Here is a 17522-nt window from a genome sequence, read left to right as displayed (position 1 = left end):
ATGCTATAGCGTTTTTAGCTCTAGGTCTATGGCCGCAAGGTGCAATTCGGTTCATTTGTTTGCTATGAGGGTCAAGGCGTTAGTTGCGGGTTCGATTCCCAGGTGTACAGGGCGTCGGGGCACGTACATCGCCACTTAAAGACAGCCGATTCTAAGATGAAGGGAGTTCGTCATAAAAATGGGATAGGACAAAACTGAATGGAGTTTACCTTGTTTATTATATTATTTATTTTATACAATGTACAGTGATTAATTAAAGGACTAATCTTCTTGAATTAAGGAGACGTAATTAAAAAAAATGGATAGAATAATAAAACGTTCAGAAATTATTACTAAGACAAACATTTCAATTTTTTTTTAATTGCTTTGATGGGTGGACGAGCTTACAGCCCACCTCGTGTTAAATGGTTACTGGAGCCCATAGACATCTACAACGTTAATGCGTCACCCACTTTGAGATATAAGTTCAAAGGTCTTAAGTATAGTTACAACGGTTGTCCCGCCCTTCAAACCGAAACGCATTACTGCTTCACGGCAGAAATAGGTAGGGCGGTGGTACCTACCCGCACGGACCCTCAAGAGGTCCTACCACCAGTACAAAGTTCAAAATTTAATAATTAATATTCATGGCTCTATTAGTTGCTTCGTTCACGCGTTGATTATTCGATTTTAGAAACTCAATTTGTTATTTCGGTGAAGATTTCTGGTACAGTACCTACTAGGGAAGTATGAATGGTTTAAAAAAAGGTGTTTTTGGTATTATGTTTCGTGGTGGTTAAAAGAGAATATGAGCGGGATTCAATATCAATTTAGCTCGAGATAAGCGCCTTCAATAGGATAGACTTACGAATCAATAAAGAGCTATATAGTATTATAATAAGTTTAAAAAGTTTGAAGCATACCTACGTCATTTATTTTGTCACTTAAGCCTTGTTCGGACTAGGCGAGTATTTTAGTCGAGTACCGAGTAATTTAGTGGCTAAACTACTCGCTACTCGCCCGAAAAAATAGAACAAAATGGATTGACTTGACTAAATTATTTACAAACCTACTCGACTAAATTTTTGGTGCTCAGACACATTTAGCTACTAAATTACTCGGTACTCGACTAAAATACTCGCCTAATCCGAACAAGGCTTTAGTGATGTTTTCAAGTCACATCTGTAATTCCGAGGCGAAACATGACCGGGAATCACCCACTGTCAATTTTGGGTAGCATTTTAAATATCTACTAATAGCTCTAGAATATTTAGGAACGGTAGCGGTTTGAGTACTTCTCGTCCTTAGCTCACTGAGTTTCTCGCCGGATCTTCTCAGCGAGTCGCGATTCCTACCCGGTAGTAGATTCATTCGCGAAGCAACTACTCTTGTGTTGTTAGGTCTCTTTTGGAGGCCCTCGGGTAGCTGTTAGCAAAGCCCCCCAATCCCGGCTGAGCTCTTGCTCGCCCACCTGTCCCGGTGAAACTGGAAAGGCCTCAGGACCACCAGTAAACCCTCAATATGTAGGAACATACGACGAAAGGAAGATCTTCCACCGAGCGCATGATATTTGCTCCGTAGACCGACGGTCCGAATTTTGTTGTTCGGAACTTGTATATATGGGCTTATCTTGAAAATGTCGTAAGCGAGATTCAGGCATCTATCAAAATATCTCGCGTTGTATGATGGCTACCCGCCACAAATATAAAAAAAAAAAACTTCTCGACCCTTCGTTGGCTTTAATTTATATTTAAACTCCCCTTTAAAACTGACCAACGCCCCTCGACTCCGAACCTTAAATCAAGCGGAATCTTATAGTTTTATGCCGTTTACGTAGTTATCGGCAAACAAGATCGGCACACAAAGGGGTTTTGTTTACGTTTTCTTTATATTTTAAACGTTATTAATCCCAAGGAGGCCATTAAAATGATAAGGACCGGGAATTCAGTATGGGGTTTTGAAACGATATCGGTTTGAATCGCGATTTATATGTTATTGAATCCAAAATGTCATTTAGCTGTTTTGGATTTTTTGCTAAAAACAATTGACTGTTTGCACGTAGGTATTAATTAGTACACTGGAGGTTTATCTATATTTCCCTTTTTATATTTAGTAACAATGTCAAATCAAATCAAATCAAACTGGTTTGATTTCAAATGTAAAATGTAAATACAAATTTTAATACACTATATATTTGAGATGTTTTCAAGATTTTTGACGTCTGTCTTCAATCTTTATTAAGCTTGAAGTCACGTGACATCTAGACGAAACCGGACATCTCTTAACGTTATAAAGGAAGCACGTTCTATTACAAAATGGCCTTACTCAGGTGACAATAAACCGGGCGACTCATGGGGACTGGTGTAATCGCGTTCGATCGTAAACTGGACCCATCAAGAGTTCGCTTACTGAGCACTGTTTAGCGCCCCAAGCCGTAAAGTTCTCGCTGATGTCGAGGCGGCGAGCTAGCTTAATGTACGAGGAGCTGGTTAAGCGAATGCCCTATTCCTTTATCTTATTCGAGAATCCGTCAAGTTAATTACGCTTAGTTTAACAAACTTTAGATTATACCTCAGAAGACGCATCGTTTTTAATACGCTTTTATTAGCTTCAGGTGTACCTACGTATGTTAGTATGTAACGGAATCTTTGAACATGATTTTGAACCCCTTCAAAACGTCGGATTAACTCGAAATTTGGTATACTTATTAAGGAGATCGGTCCTTAATAAGTATATCAAATTTCGACAATACAATATTTAAAAAAAAATAAAAAAAATAAAAATTGAAAACATTGAAATTCAACTAAAAAATAAAAAAAAATAGTTTAAAAAAACTAACAAAATACACTTTTATAGAAAATAAGATAATAAGAATAAATTTGAATTAAAAATAGTGTAAGAAAAAATGATTTTATTGTAAAAAAGCGTTATAAATATTGGGTGCACGGTATAAGTAGTTACAAATATTTTATGAATAACTACTTATACCCCACGCTTTTTTGTTGGATTTTCTATAAAAGCGTATTTTGTTAGTTTTTTTAAACTATTATTTATTTTAAGCACGCTTTTTTCTGCTTCATATGTAGCGGAATCTTTGAACGTCATTGTGACCGATATTAAAGTTGAGAATTTGCACGTGTATGGTGGACCAATTACACTATAACTATTTTGTAACTTCGCTCTTATATCCAGAGCAGTATAACTAATTGTTAATTCGGTTTGCCATTTAAGTGCATTTTTTAGTTTTTGATCTAAGCATAACAATGTTTTTTTTTCTATTGCCCTATAGGCAGACGAGCATACGTTCCATCTGATGGTGAGTGGTTACCGTCGCTCGTGGACGTCAGCAATGCCAGGGGCAGAGCCAAGCCGTTGCCTACCGTATATGTCACCTATTGAACACTTACTATATTTCACGTAAAAATATTGATTCGTTACAGATGCATATATTTATTTAATGGATTCTTACCACTTTTTACAATTGAGTTCTCGATACTGAATGTTTAGCAAGCACCATGATCTTGGGTAGATAATATAACTATATATATGTGTGTATCCTAATCCTAGTTTATCTTCGGGTGTTACCACTAGAACTTGGTGACTTACCGCGACTATTACATGCTCATTTCCCGCAATAAATTGCATACTTATTGTGGTGTAGAAAATATATTTCGCAACCCAAATTATTTTAAGATTTGATAAGTATCATAGGCTCAATATCATACAATATAAATGGCTTTATTACCTACATAAACAGGTTTATTTCCTGCCTTGTCTCAATGCAATATTTTTACTATTGACGAGCTATTAGTATGCGCCGATAATTTAATTCAGCTTTTTCGTTTTTGACGTGACTTAGACGTAACACTACTTATAGGTACGGTTTAATCTTGAATTATTTATTATCGTTACATTATTTGCAAGGCTTTGAGAGAGGAGTTGAGAAATCCGCGTTTGGGATGGTATGGATATGTGATGAGACGAAATGAAGATGAGGTTGGTAAGAAAAGAGTGTTAACTATGAATGTGAAAGGATATAGAGGAAGAGGTAGACATAAGAAGAATTTGATGGATTGCATGAAAGACGATATGTGTAAGAGGGGAGTGAGCGAAGAAATGGAATATGATAGAGAAGCATGGAAGGACACATGATGCGCCTACCCCAGGTGACGGGCAGGAGAATGATGATTATATTTGCAAAGTTTTAAATATTTTACAGTTTTCGTGGTCACGAACGACTTAGATGTTATTTGTTGAAGTTTGAACATTGTGCTAACAATCGTGTAACTATACTTGAGACCTTATAACTTATATCTCAATGTGGGTGACACATTTACGTTGAAGATGTCTATTGGCTCCAGTAACCACTTAATACCAGGTGAGCTGGGAGCTCGTTAATCAATCAAAGCAATAAAAAAAATTAAAAAATCAGTAGGCAGCGGCTTGGCTCTGCCCCTGGCATTGCTGAAGTCCATGGGCGACGGTAACCACTCACCATCAGGTGGGCCGTATGCTCGTCTGCCTACAAGGGCAATAAAAAAAAAAAATCTATTTTTCTATTTCTACAGTGTATTTCATTTAATTTTTGTAATGTAATCTAATTTAAATTAATTTATATTAAACCGTGGAAAATTACAAGCGTCATAAATAATACGAGATTAAGCCGTAAAGGTAAATAGTTTTTATTACTTTAATACAGTTGATGTTTCGACGACACTTTGTTGATGTCTACGATAGATTAATCTACTCAGATGAGTACAATGCTAACTCGGTAGAGAAATATGGGTTACTATATTATAATCTATACTAAAAGCAGAAGAGCTTGTTTGTTTGAACGCGCTAATCTCAGGAACTACAGGTCCGGTTTGAAAAATTATTTCAGTGTTAGATATCTCATTTATCAAGGAAGGCTATAGGTCATACCACATCACGTTAAGACTAATACAAGCGGAGCACCAATAAATAATTTTTCAAAATTGGGGTTTTATCCCCTTTTGAGAGCTTCCGCTGCGTGCACTGCGGAAACGGTTAAAGTTTCGCTAAAATAATGTATGACAGAATTGTTCTCCTTTAAAAGATCTAAAAAAAGTCCACAACAGCATATGTCTATATGTTAAGGTTGGCTGACTATAACGTTTTTTATGCTAACCCAATATGTTCTAAAATAAAGCATTATTTGTGAACTATTCCACGCGGACGATGTCGCGGGCAAAAGCTAGTTATAATATATTTATGATGTGGATTATCATTATAAGAATCCTAACCATTTGTCTTGTGACTTGGTAAAAGTGCAGAGAACTAACTATTGACGGGGCAATGTTCGACTCCCTTCTAAAATTGACGCTTTGACACTAATGTTGACGTTTATATGATTGGATTGTTTTTCCTTTGTTCTTTTGTTCGTGTATTAATGCGGTTTCCGCCTTTCGAATACTTTCTGATTAATAGTTAACTTGATATGGACAGTTCTTACCACGAAAGTACAATTCTTTTGTAAATTGGCCATCGTGTAGGCGCATGATTAGATATTCCTTAACTTTGACCACGCTTCTCACTGATTGTTCTATAATTATAATTTTGTATATTGGCTACTGACATGTAAACATTGAATTATAATAGTACTTTTTTAGTTTTAAAATTATCTAAAATCGATCTCGTAATGAAATATTTTTGTAGGTAGTCGTAATAAAAAAAATGAATACATTATTATTTTTATTATTATGCCGTAACACGATTCGTCAACATCACAAGAAACAAACAAAGGAACATCAAAGTTAAAAAAAATAAGTAATAAAACATTCGTAAGATAAAAAACAGAATAAGAGAAAAGCACATTTTTAAATGTAAATGATGAGTTCGGCGTGTCATTAACCCCGCCCGCGGCACGTGGGTGTGGCCAGACTCGTGTACACCTACCCGTTATTTTGTAAATTTTTGATTGTACGTATGTAAAATCCGAAGTTCTATACAAAATGATTCCTTAACGAGGAAAACAAGCGAAGTTCGTTGTAAGTTCAATATATTGCTGAATGTGACTTGCGCTGTGTGATCGGAGGCATTCTTGATAATCCTTTTGTCAATTTTTCGTTCGATACTTCATAGTTGTGGCCGTATAAGGCGATGGTGAACATTGTATGAATTCGATCCAAATTTAATACAAAAAATCAGTGGGTCTTCTCTACTTCATCATCGATTTCACTAATAAAATGTAGTGGGTGTTCAAATTACAATCAGCTCATTGTTTAAATGTTATTCCGCTTCTGAAAAGAAAAAAAAATGTAGAGATTTAGTCCCGAATAAAAACACCGTTTTTTTTTGTTATTCACACCAAAGCAACTCCTCTCACCCAATACAATGTGTTTAGGTATCTTCATATCAAACTGACTTCCATCTTCTTTTACAGTATCCTCGAGCTCCGAAAAGAGAAGAGTCGTGACGCAGCCCGCTCGAGGAGAGGAAAGGAAAACTACGAGTTCTATGAGCTGGCCAAGATGTTGCCACTACCGGCGGCCATCACCAGTCAACTGGACAAAGCGTCGATCATAAGGCTGACAATAAGCTACCTCAAGTTAAGGGACTTCTCCGGACACGGGGACCCGCCGTGGAGCCGGGATCCACCTCCGTCCAGTAAAGCTTTGAAAGGTATGCACTTAAAAAAGCACTAACTGGCATTTCTATAAACCGTTAAACGTAAGCTCACTACATTTAGCACGCCCCGATTAGTCAATTTACTTTTTTTTTGTTGCTTAGATGGTTGGACGAGCCCATAGACATTTACAACGTAAGTGCGCCGCCACCCACCTTGAGATATAAGTTCTAAGGTCTAGTTACAACGGCTGCCCCACCCTTCAAGCCGAAACGCTAATTGCTTCACGGCAGAAATAGGCGGAGTGGTGGTACCTACCCGTGCGGACTCACATGAGGTCCTACCACCAGTAATTACGCAAATTATAGTTTTACGGATTTCTCGAATAAACGACGATCAATTTTGTTGGCTATCCAAGAAAATCTTGAGGCCAATCAGCCCAAATATATTCTAATGTGAAGGAACTGATCTTTAACTACGATTTCGCACTCTCTAATTATATCAAAATCACATATTGGAATAACGCCAATTTATTCCTATAACTGCAGGATCCTTTGCATTATAGACAAACATTATGGCAACTTATGCTTGCCAAGTTTTATTACTAAATATGGCGGAAAACAGAAACAAATAATTTCATTTCTTGTTCACACCGTTGTCGTAATGAGATCAATCCAATATTCGCACATGTGATAGTTTGATTTAGTTCGAGAATGCCAGGTCTTGATCTGGCTCTGCAATCTTCAGCCACCGTCATTTCACATATCCCGCGCAACTTCATAGGTGCGGAAACTTCATAGGGGGTTCGGTCCTGGCCCGAAAGAAGGCCTTAGTCTGGGAAAATCAGCAATCGGCGAAGTCGTCGTGGCCCAAAGGATAAGACGTTCGGTGCATTCGTATCTTGCGATGCATCGGTGTTCGAATCCCGCTGGCGGATACCAATTTTTTTAATGAAATACGTACCTAAGGAATGTTCACGATTGACTTCCACGGTGAAGGAATAGCATCGTGTAATAAAAATCAAACCGGCAAAATTATAATTTGCGTAATTACTGGTGGTAGGACTTCTTGTGAGTCCGCCCGGGTAGGTACCACCACCCTGCCTATTTCTGCCGTGAGACAGTAATGCGTTTCGGTTTGAAGGGTGGGGCAGCCGCTGTAACTATACTGAGACCTTAGAACTCATATTTCAAGGTGGGTGGCGGCATTTACGTTTTAGATGTCTATGGGCTCCGGTAATCACCTATATCAGGTAGGCCGTGAGCTCATTCATCCATGTAAGCAATAAATAAATAAAGGAAATAAAGTGACTACTAGAAGGTAATGAGGAACCAGTTGCAGTAGCTTGAAAGGGGCCGTAAGTTCTGATGAACAAAAATTGTCACCATCATCTAGCTATAGTCTCAGATACTCTGAGCGATATATGAATTAGTAGATACATAATTCAATAACATTCGTTCTATAGTTCGTCTCTTTTTTTTTATTATTATTTTAACTGGCAAAATCTTTGTATGTTTTGTCCCTTTCTATTCTTATTCACTAAAATCCCTGTATTCATTATCGGGACATCAGGCTAGACTCTGTTATGTAAGACACAATAAACTGTTATCTAATTCGACATTTTAAAATTTAGCACTGTATTTTTTTTTTTGTTAACAATGTATAATACGTTTATGACGCTAAATTGACTTCATTGAATTTCCCTTTGAGTAAACGTAACACAACGCGTCCCCTTTCCTTAAAACTATGCAAAATTATAGAGTTGGTTTAAAATAACGCTGGAGGGTCCACAAATCAGATTTGCCTTCGTCAAGTCATTGTCGGTCGTAACGTTATTACTGTCGCCCCAGTACTGACGGCAAAACAAGTTTCGGAAACTTCAAAAATAATAATAAATAGAAACGTAACATTTGAACATTTTAGAAAAGATTTTTTGCGTATTAATTATAGATTTGCCAGTAACCAGCATAAATATAAATTTTGAAAACACATTCTTAGATAATGAAGTCTTAGGATATTTTAGTATTTTCTTGAATAATGTTTAGGTATTTGAAATGAGTCTAAAGAGGTTTATTTATAATAAGGTGCCGGTGTACTTTATTAAAGTACTTCCTTGAAACGTCACACATGACTTGGACCAATTAGTATCATTTTAAGCTATTAAATGTACCCGGTTTTTTTGTAATAATTGAATTTTGTATCTACATATACGCGTTTGCGCCATGAGAATCCATCTCCACACTAAATAGGCGTAATATTTTCATATTTTAATATTACAGAATGTATTAATTCAAATTCATGGTTTAAAAATAAAAACAATAACATGGGGCAAATTGCAATAAAAAACTTCAAAGAATTCGAACGATGACACACCAACCTTACTCACCGCACATACATTGCCAATACCGAAAACACGTCGTTGCCAAAATATCGGGAAATTCGCTTGCAACGCACGCTGCTTTAAACCGCTTTTTTACCCACAAACATAGGGTAAATCACGAATATTGACAAGTGAAGTGCGCACATGAACGTACCTCGGGGACACTGATTCACCGCATACATACAAATATTACCTACGAGTGAATAAGCGTTCGTTGTTCAAAGTCAACATTGCACATGTGTCGGCATAAACACGGAGGAGATTTGCGTTTAGGAAACCTGCTTTTTTTTTATTTCCCTTTTTATTTGTAACCTAACCTGAGATAATGTGCTAACACTGGCTTCGTTTTTTTTTTCCCTACCTATGCTGATAGCTTTGAGAAACTATTTCAGCTTCACCCTAACGTTTGTACGTGAGCTCACGGGGCTCAAACCGGAGAGCTGCTAACACTGACCCTAGCAAGAGCAGTGCTTCGCAGAATCTACCACCGGATCGGAAACGCGACCCACTGAGAAGATCCGGCGAGAAACTCAGTGGGCTGTGTCTATGGGCTAATTCGCTCGTCGGACGGTGACCGGTGCTTGTGGTGCCTAAAAACACCGTTAGGGGATCAGGAGGATCCGTAATGACGTGCTTTGGGTGACGTCAAGGGTTTACCATTCGGACTACTCGTACGAAGAGCAGTGCTTCAAAGAATCTACCGCCGAAACGGAATCATAACCCACTGGGAACATCCAGCGAGAAACTCAGTGGGTTGGGGTTAAGACAATGTAATTTACGAATTTTATCAATCAATAACTCAATAGCATCATAAAACTGGCTTGTGTTTTTAAAAAAAACAATACGAATTTAGAAGTTTCTCGCACCTTTCACTTGAGCTTGCTCTCAATTATAAGACATTCAATTTTGTAAAATGAATCTCAAATATCTGGAATATATTTTTAATAAGGTACGAATTGCTTTAATCTTTCCCGTCGTCTAAATTAGCAACTAAGTTTTAATGAGCTATTCGTAACCTATGCTTTCGTTTGCTTCAGAGCTTTTCGCTTGTTTTCGCTTCAGAGACCTAGTTGGTTAGCGGCATAGATAACTAAGCTCAAGGGTTCTAACATAGTGAACGTGCTTAATCAAGGGAAGTAGGTACTCGATTTAATTTTGTCAAAAACTTTCCAATTTTAAACCAAATTCACAAGAAAGTAGAAAATAGGTTATTAACTCAACAATGAAATATTTATACTAATATATAAATCTAAAGTGCATCCGATTGACGTGAAACTTGGTATCCATATAGAAAATACATGTACTTAATGGATAGGCTAATATTTATATGAGTGTTGGACTCCCTAATAATAATGACAATAATTAATAATGCTAATTCGAAATGCCCAGCGAAGCGGGCGAGTACGGATAGTTAATTTTAAAAGTATCATTATATGAATACCAAACCTTGGCTTAATATATTTTTCGACATTCGTCAACTATAATCTCGCAGAAACAGACTTCAATGTGGCTTTTTTAACCCACACACTGCCCTTAAACCCATAACAAGTGTACCAATAAAACGCCCTATACGAATAATACAATTTTCGGCCCCTAATATCCTTAATGCGACCGCGCGCCGAATCAGTACGTATGCGGCTGTCACTTTAACTCGATTTTCAAACCTTACTGCGTCACAGCAAAAGCGTTTTAGATAACAGAACATTGACGGGGACATAGAATGCAATACACACACTAGGACATAGTTATTATTAAAATTAACTTTAAGCTTAAGGGCTTTCTATTGTCGCCATATTATTCTCGATGTTTCGAATGATTAACAGTTTTAGTTAAAGTTAATCGTAATTATATCTACGACTTGGAAATACTAAAGGCATATGGCACTATGTGGACTAGTCCATATTTTCGTGTTTACATCAACACTAATTAAAATAGCAGAACATATTGCTTAAGCAAAAGTTAAATTAGATTAAATAATAGATCGGTTGTGAAGAAAATTATATTTTGCTATTAGCAAAGGTTAGGCTTTGTTATTTGAGCGGCTATTGGAGCCCAGAGATTTGTCGATAAAAAGAGTACCCCAATAAGTGATATATTTCCGCTGGATTACACGTTAGCTGATCAGAGTTAAGAATAGAGAGTTTGATAGAATTATATGATGAGTATAATATTCTAGACAGATAATGGGAAAGAACTAACAGATTGGATGCTCAAATCTTACTGTTTAAGATATCATCGCCTAAACCACTTCAATATATTCTTTGATGTGTTTTTAGCTTTAAAACACCGATGATCGAGAAATATTGTGATATTTTAAAATCTGGAATATACCTATCATACCGTTTATCTATATATTAATATGTGAAGCAAAAACTTTGTATCCCTTTTTACGAAAATTGCGCGGACGGAGAAGTATGAAATTTTCCACATTTCTAGAGAATATAAAGAAGAAGTGCACAATGCTAATATTTTCTTAAAATAATACATAAAAGATACATTAAATCAGTAAAGAAAACATTACACACACTACATACCATGTATTTGACGCACACACGCATGCATACTATTTATTGTCAAACTTTTGTTCTTGACGTCTGTTGTCAAATTGAGAATAGATTAAATATTGTTTGTCTTTATTAATATTTTTATAGTGTAGTTTTGGTGAAATTTGTGATTGTAGAAGTATAAAATACAATCATAATAGTGTACAAACTTACAATTCCAATTAATTATAATCGAATTTCGACTACTGCGGGACCTCTAGTCATATTAAATTAACAGATACGTGTTTATAAATTGCTTTTCACTAGATGCTACGATTTTACGGCTTAACGCCGCAGTCCAACTGGAGATTTGACTGGCGTCACTTGTGTTGTCATAATTTATTATATATCACTCAATAATAAATGACGTAAATGACATGTTGACTTTCTCTTATGATTTAATTATATAAAGCCTTAAATGCAATAACAACCATCCTTTGTTTCTATAATTACTAGAGCAGATATTACAAAAACAGGTTCCCCCATCAGCGCGGCCAAACAAAACTTTGATTAGCGTTTGTTTAAACTTCGTCTGGGAGCCGTAAAAAAAAAAAAACTTATCACGTAATAAGGTTACGAACAAATTCATCTGTCAACACCGAAATTGTAAGCCACACCGCTAAAATATTTAATTATTCGACGGCAGCCCCCAAGCAACAATGCGAGGACGGTTGTACAGTAAAATTTTTAATCTAATCAATTAACAATCAGTGCAAGCGATATACCGCTTGTTAGTACTGATTATTTGAGGAACGTGACTCGGTTCGGTTATTCAAATTTGTACTGGGGTTCGTTTGACGGCTTCGACCGGCCCGTTTAATTGGTTCGTCTTGTGGTTAACAAATGGTTTAATCAATGGTATTTCAGTTCGGTTGTTCAGGGAAACCTGCTCTTAACGTTACAATACATGCGTGTCACGCTTATATATTAATTAATATTTATTTAATGAAATATTTAGGAAATTAAATTAAAATACAATTAAACATCCGGAGGACGTGTTATTTAATTATTATTTTTTATATTTGAAGTGAAACTTCTTTATCGGCGTTGGAAAAAAATTTACCGTCACATTTTTCGGTTACGCGTCACATTTTTCCGTTACGCGCCATCTTTTTCTTCACCATTCATTGTTGCCGTACACAAGTGAAGGTGCCTCTTTACTCGGTAACAATAATTATAAAATACCGATGATTTTAAGTGGAGATTTTAATGTAAATTTTGCATCGGAAAATTCTTTGAAGCTAGTTGAATTTCTGAAAGATAAATTGAATTTATCCATGAAAAACAGTCCTCAAACGTCAACAACAAGATCTGGCACTACAATTGATGGAGTTTTTACTCGGTCACTAAATTTCGTGGAATGTAAACCATATATTTCATATTTCAGTTACCATAAGCCATTAATTACAAAAATATATAATGACAATGACAATGATAGTAATAATTCTATTACAATTAATGAAATGCTGTAATAATCTTAGTAGCAAAAAGGTAAAGTGAAATAATTGTATTATTTGTATTCATGTCTATGATAATAAAATCCTTTTGTTTAAACTTTATCTAATTTAACTTTATTTAACCAATTTCTAGAAAGTTGCATGTAGATCATTTTTCGAAAAATAAGGCCATAAACAAGTTTCACTTCTTACGTGTGTACACTAGTACACGCACACATTTTTTTTTTTTATTGCTTAGATGGATGGACGAGCTCACAGCCCACCTGGTGTTAAGTGGTTACTGGAGCCCATAGAAATCTACGACGTAAATGCGCCACCCACCTTGTGATATAAGTTCTAAGGTCTCAAGTATAGTTCCTGAAGAGTCATTAGCGGTAGGTGGCGACTTGACTCTAGCGCTGGCATTGTTGATATTCTTCTTCTTCTACCGTCCCTGTTCACGTTATCTGGGGTCGGGTTTCCTCACTCTACGGCGCCAGATTGATCTGTCCTGGGTTGTAGGTTTTGGCGATTGGGCTTTCTTAAGGTCTCTTTCGATGTTTGACCACCAAGTCGATGGCAGACGGCCTCTTTTGTTCTGGCAAGCTTAATGCGATTTTCACTACATGGTCTTCTTCCCGTCCTAAGATATGGCCATGATATTCACGAGCGATTATAACAGTTTACCACCAAGCATTATCTATGCTATAGTGAGAGGTTCGACTCCCACATACCCCACCTGCCGTGCGGGTGGGAATCCGGCGATTTTCTCCTGCGAAAAAAAAAAAATGCTAGTGTGCCTACAAAGGCATTAATTACTACTTATATTCGCTAGTAACCTATCCTGAGATAATGTGATAATAAGCCTGAGATAATAAATAAACCTTACTTTACTGGTGGTAGGACCTCTTGTGAGTCCTCACGGGTAGGTACCACCACCCCGCCTATTTCTGCCGTGAAGCAGTAATGCGTTTCGGCTTGAAGGGTGCGGTAGCTGTTGTAACTATACTGAGACCTTAGAACTTATATCTCTAGATGGGTGGCGCATTTGCGTTGTAAATGTCTATGGGCTCCAGTAAACAACTTAACACCAGGTAGGCTGTGAGCTCGTCCACCAATATTAGCGATAAAAAAAATCATTTAAAATAGGTTTGAGCAGTTTAATCCCGTTTAAATTGTAAACAAACATATCACAAAAGGTCAATGCATTAAATAGCATGTTTCAATAGTGTATTTAACATTCAATAAATGCCTTTGTTAACAAAATTATCAACGTCTATCCGCTGCACTGTCCATTGTCAACCTCAGGAGTGATTCAATTAAAACGCCATGTAAATAATTGTATTATTCGCAATTGTCGTCTACTGTATTCGTTTTAATATGCTTTAAAATGTGAACATATGTGATGGGAGTACACAGTGCCAAAGATTTGAAAAAGAAAAAATATCAGTTGGAATGAAAAACGATGTTGGAAATCCTAGAAGTCATTGACCTAAGCGAGTTGATTGGGTACGACGATTTCAAGTTTCTTCTTGATAAGCGGGAATATATTATACTATCTCGTTTTGTTTGATAGAACGCTAAATATGCATCTAATCTTTATTATACCACACAGCATGAAGCATAAATCACAATTGAAAAAAAACTCAAAAAATATACAAGAAATAATAATGTAATGTTAATATTATTATGTAGTTATCACCGAAGTTCATCAATATGACAACATGCCTACCCACCCGGAAACATGTTTATTTTTTATTTATTGCTTAGATGGGTGGACGAGCTCACACCCCACCTGGTGTTAAGTGGTTACTGGAGCCCATAGACATCTACAACGTAAATGCGCGACCCACCTTAAGATATAAGTTCTAAGATCTCAGTATAGTTACAACGGCTGCCCTACCCTTCAGACCGAAACGCATTACTGCTTCACGGCAGAAATAGGCAGGGCGGTGGTACCTACCCGCGCGGACTCACAAGAGATCCTACCACCAGTAAATGAAGTTCTTCATATCAGTACATGAAGTCCTTCTCAATTATTTTGCATCATATTTTAGTAAAAATGCACAATAAAAAAACGATATAAATATAAAGTACTTTATCTTACGTTTGAACATACCAAAACGCGTAACATAATTCAAATAGAAGCAATATTTCTCAATACGAGAGACACGGCAGATAAATTCGACAAATTAACTTTTGGGTAAACACATGTTTCGTTCCCCATATTGCCGCGTGGCGGCAGCACAGTTGATTTATGGCAATAGGGCGCGATATCTCGAACCGACTAGACGTGTGATTTTTCAAATAGTTACTTTATCATCGAAAAAACGCCAGTATTTGTTTTGCTTTTGGAAAAGTGAAGATTTGCTAATAAAGCCCGCAATAGATATTGTTGTAAATGAGCCATTTCGGTTGTCACCAAAATTATGTTGTGTACGAAATAATCTAGAATATTAGATCTATATCAAACGAAACCTAATTCTATTCAAATAGATATCACATAAAGACGATCCCTCAAATAAACTATCCGATAAACGAAAATTCCTTGACCAGTTTTCGGAGTTATAATTCACGCTCCTTAATCCCGGCTTCTTCGTAAATCATAGCGGCGCACATCTGCCGACGAAATAGAAAAATAACAATAAATAAAGGGAAAATTTTCGTCCGGGTGGCGACGCGGCCCGGCACGATTATTGGACATGTGTTTTTACTGCGATTTCTTCTTTTGTTTTGAAAAAAAAATATTAAAAAAAAACTAGCGAGTAAACCATAGAATATAGTGTTTTGTCTTTTCACTTTTCATTTTCTTTAATCTGTCCATTTTATTAAATATGTTATGACCGATGTTAATATTTTAAGTAAAATTTAATTTATTTTAATAGTAGTGGATGAGGAGAGTCCCAGACCGGGCTCAGTGGTGTAGATTGGGAGAGGCCTATGTCCTGCAGTGGACGACTGTGGGCTGTTGATGATGATGATGATGATGAATTTATTATTTGGATACGTACACCCATGTGTTTGGTTAAATTATGAAATACAAATTTTGTTTGGTGTTTGGTGGAGAAATATTTTTCCAATGTTTAGAATAATTAGACTTTACCGCAAAAAGAAGACGCTTAAAAAATTTATTATTATTCCTAGACTCATTATTCTCTCACACAGAATTATCAGTAATAGGTATCCAATGCGTTCAAGTTTCACTACAGCAATCCATCAAAGGAATTTACTTCACAGCGGAATGCGTTCGACTCAATCAGCTAACCCTTCTGCTAATCCGGCCTATAATGAACCGCCCGCCTTGGCAACCATTAAATACTGCCGACGCTTTCTTTCTTGCTATTTGTATGTTAATAAAGATATCAGACGGTACGTGATGAAAATATTTTCATATATTTTTCGTTTTGTCGTCTAAGCTGCTGCTTCGGGAAATATATTGAATAATACGTGGAGATTGGCGAAGTGAGTTTTCTTTTTATTGCTTTATTGGGTGGGCGAGCTCACAGCCAAACTGGTATTAAGTGGTTACTGGAGCCCATAGACATCTACAACGTAAATGCGCCACCCACCTTGAGATATAAGTTCTAAGGTCTCAGTATAATTACAACGGCTGCCCCACCCTTCAAACCGAAACGCATGAATGCTTCACGGCAGAAATAGGCGGGGTGGTGGTATCTACCCGTGCGGACTCACAAGAGTTCCTACTACCAGTAATTACGCAAATTATAATTTTGAGGGTTGAATGAGCTTTTATATATAAAATGAAAGTCCGGTCTGATGAGATATCCAAAAATTTAACTTTACATTATTGTATATTTGATATGAATATTGCATTTATATTTTTAGATTTTACAAAAGTAAATTCGCTCTTCGATTTCGAGAATACTTAAAAAGAATATAACTATTAGTACTAAGTTATGAATGTCTAGTACATTAGAAATTGTTTAGTTAAAATTTTCACTAAATATGTTCCATTGAACAAGAATTTGTTGGGTTGAGTTCGAATTTTACAAATAATCAGATTTTATTATTTAAAGATATTTTAAAGACTGCTAATTTAAATGAAAGTTGATGACATGAATATACAATTACTAGACGCAGATGGGTAGGTTTTAAACTCGCGCTGGCCTATACTATCTTCCTGTTAATTTTTGCCTTCCAAGCATTCATGCGATCTGGTTCGAATCATCAAACAGTCTCGATACAAAAGTCATTGATACTTCGATCTTCTCTGAAGGTTGCTAGTGGCATCTACATTGTATTGCCTGTTCCGGTAAACATGAAAAAAACCCGATTCATAACTGAATAAAAGAACCCGATAAAAACTAGGAAAAAATATTTCACAACAACATTTAATATCAATCAATAGTTCGAAAAAAAAAAAACCTTTTTCCCTAGGAGCAGACGGCGCATCACAATCATCGACGTTCTGTATTGACAGTACGTGCACTGAATTCGTTCGTTTTCCGGGATTTTGTAGCTATTTTTATTTCGTATCGATCGGGGTACGACGGGCCCCCGCCGCGATTGAAGGGTTGTCCGCCCGTGTAATTGCCCGGTTACAATTCATTATTCCTGGACATTGTTGTGATTTGCTG

The 17522-nt window shown here is 36.5% G+C and overlaps 1 protein-coding gene across 1 annotated transcript in view; it reads left to right on the top strand.

Moving 5' to 3' along the window:
* The window catches only part of trh (trachealess), a gene marked incomplete at its 3' end in the record, with an annotated part of 78739 nt that overhangs the window by 19496 nt on the left and 41721 nt on the right, over window positions 1-17522 (top strand). The window contains 1 exon segment of the mRNA NM_001043365.1: window positions 6383-6621. Within this exon segment, the coding sequence (NP_001036830.1) occupies window positions 6383-6621 (239 nt within the window).

The sequence above is a fragment of the Bombyx mori genome, chromosome 7 (assembly GCF_030269925.1).
Source record: "Bombyx mori chromosome 7, ASM3026992v2".
In the NCBI taxonomy this organism is placed as follows: Eukaryota; Metazoa; Arthropoda; class Insecta; order Lepidoptera; family Bombycidae; genus Bombyx; species Bombyx mori.
This window is presented reverse-complemented; position numbering and strand designations above follow the sequence as displayed.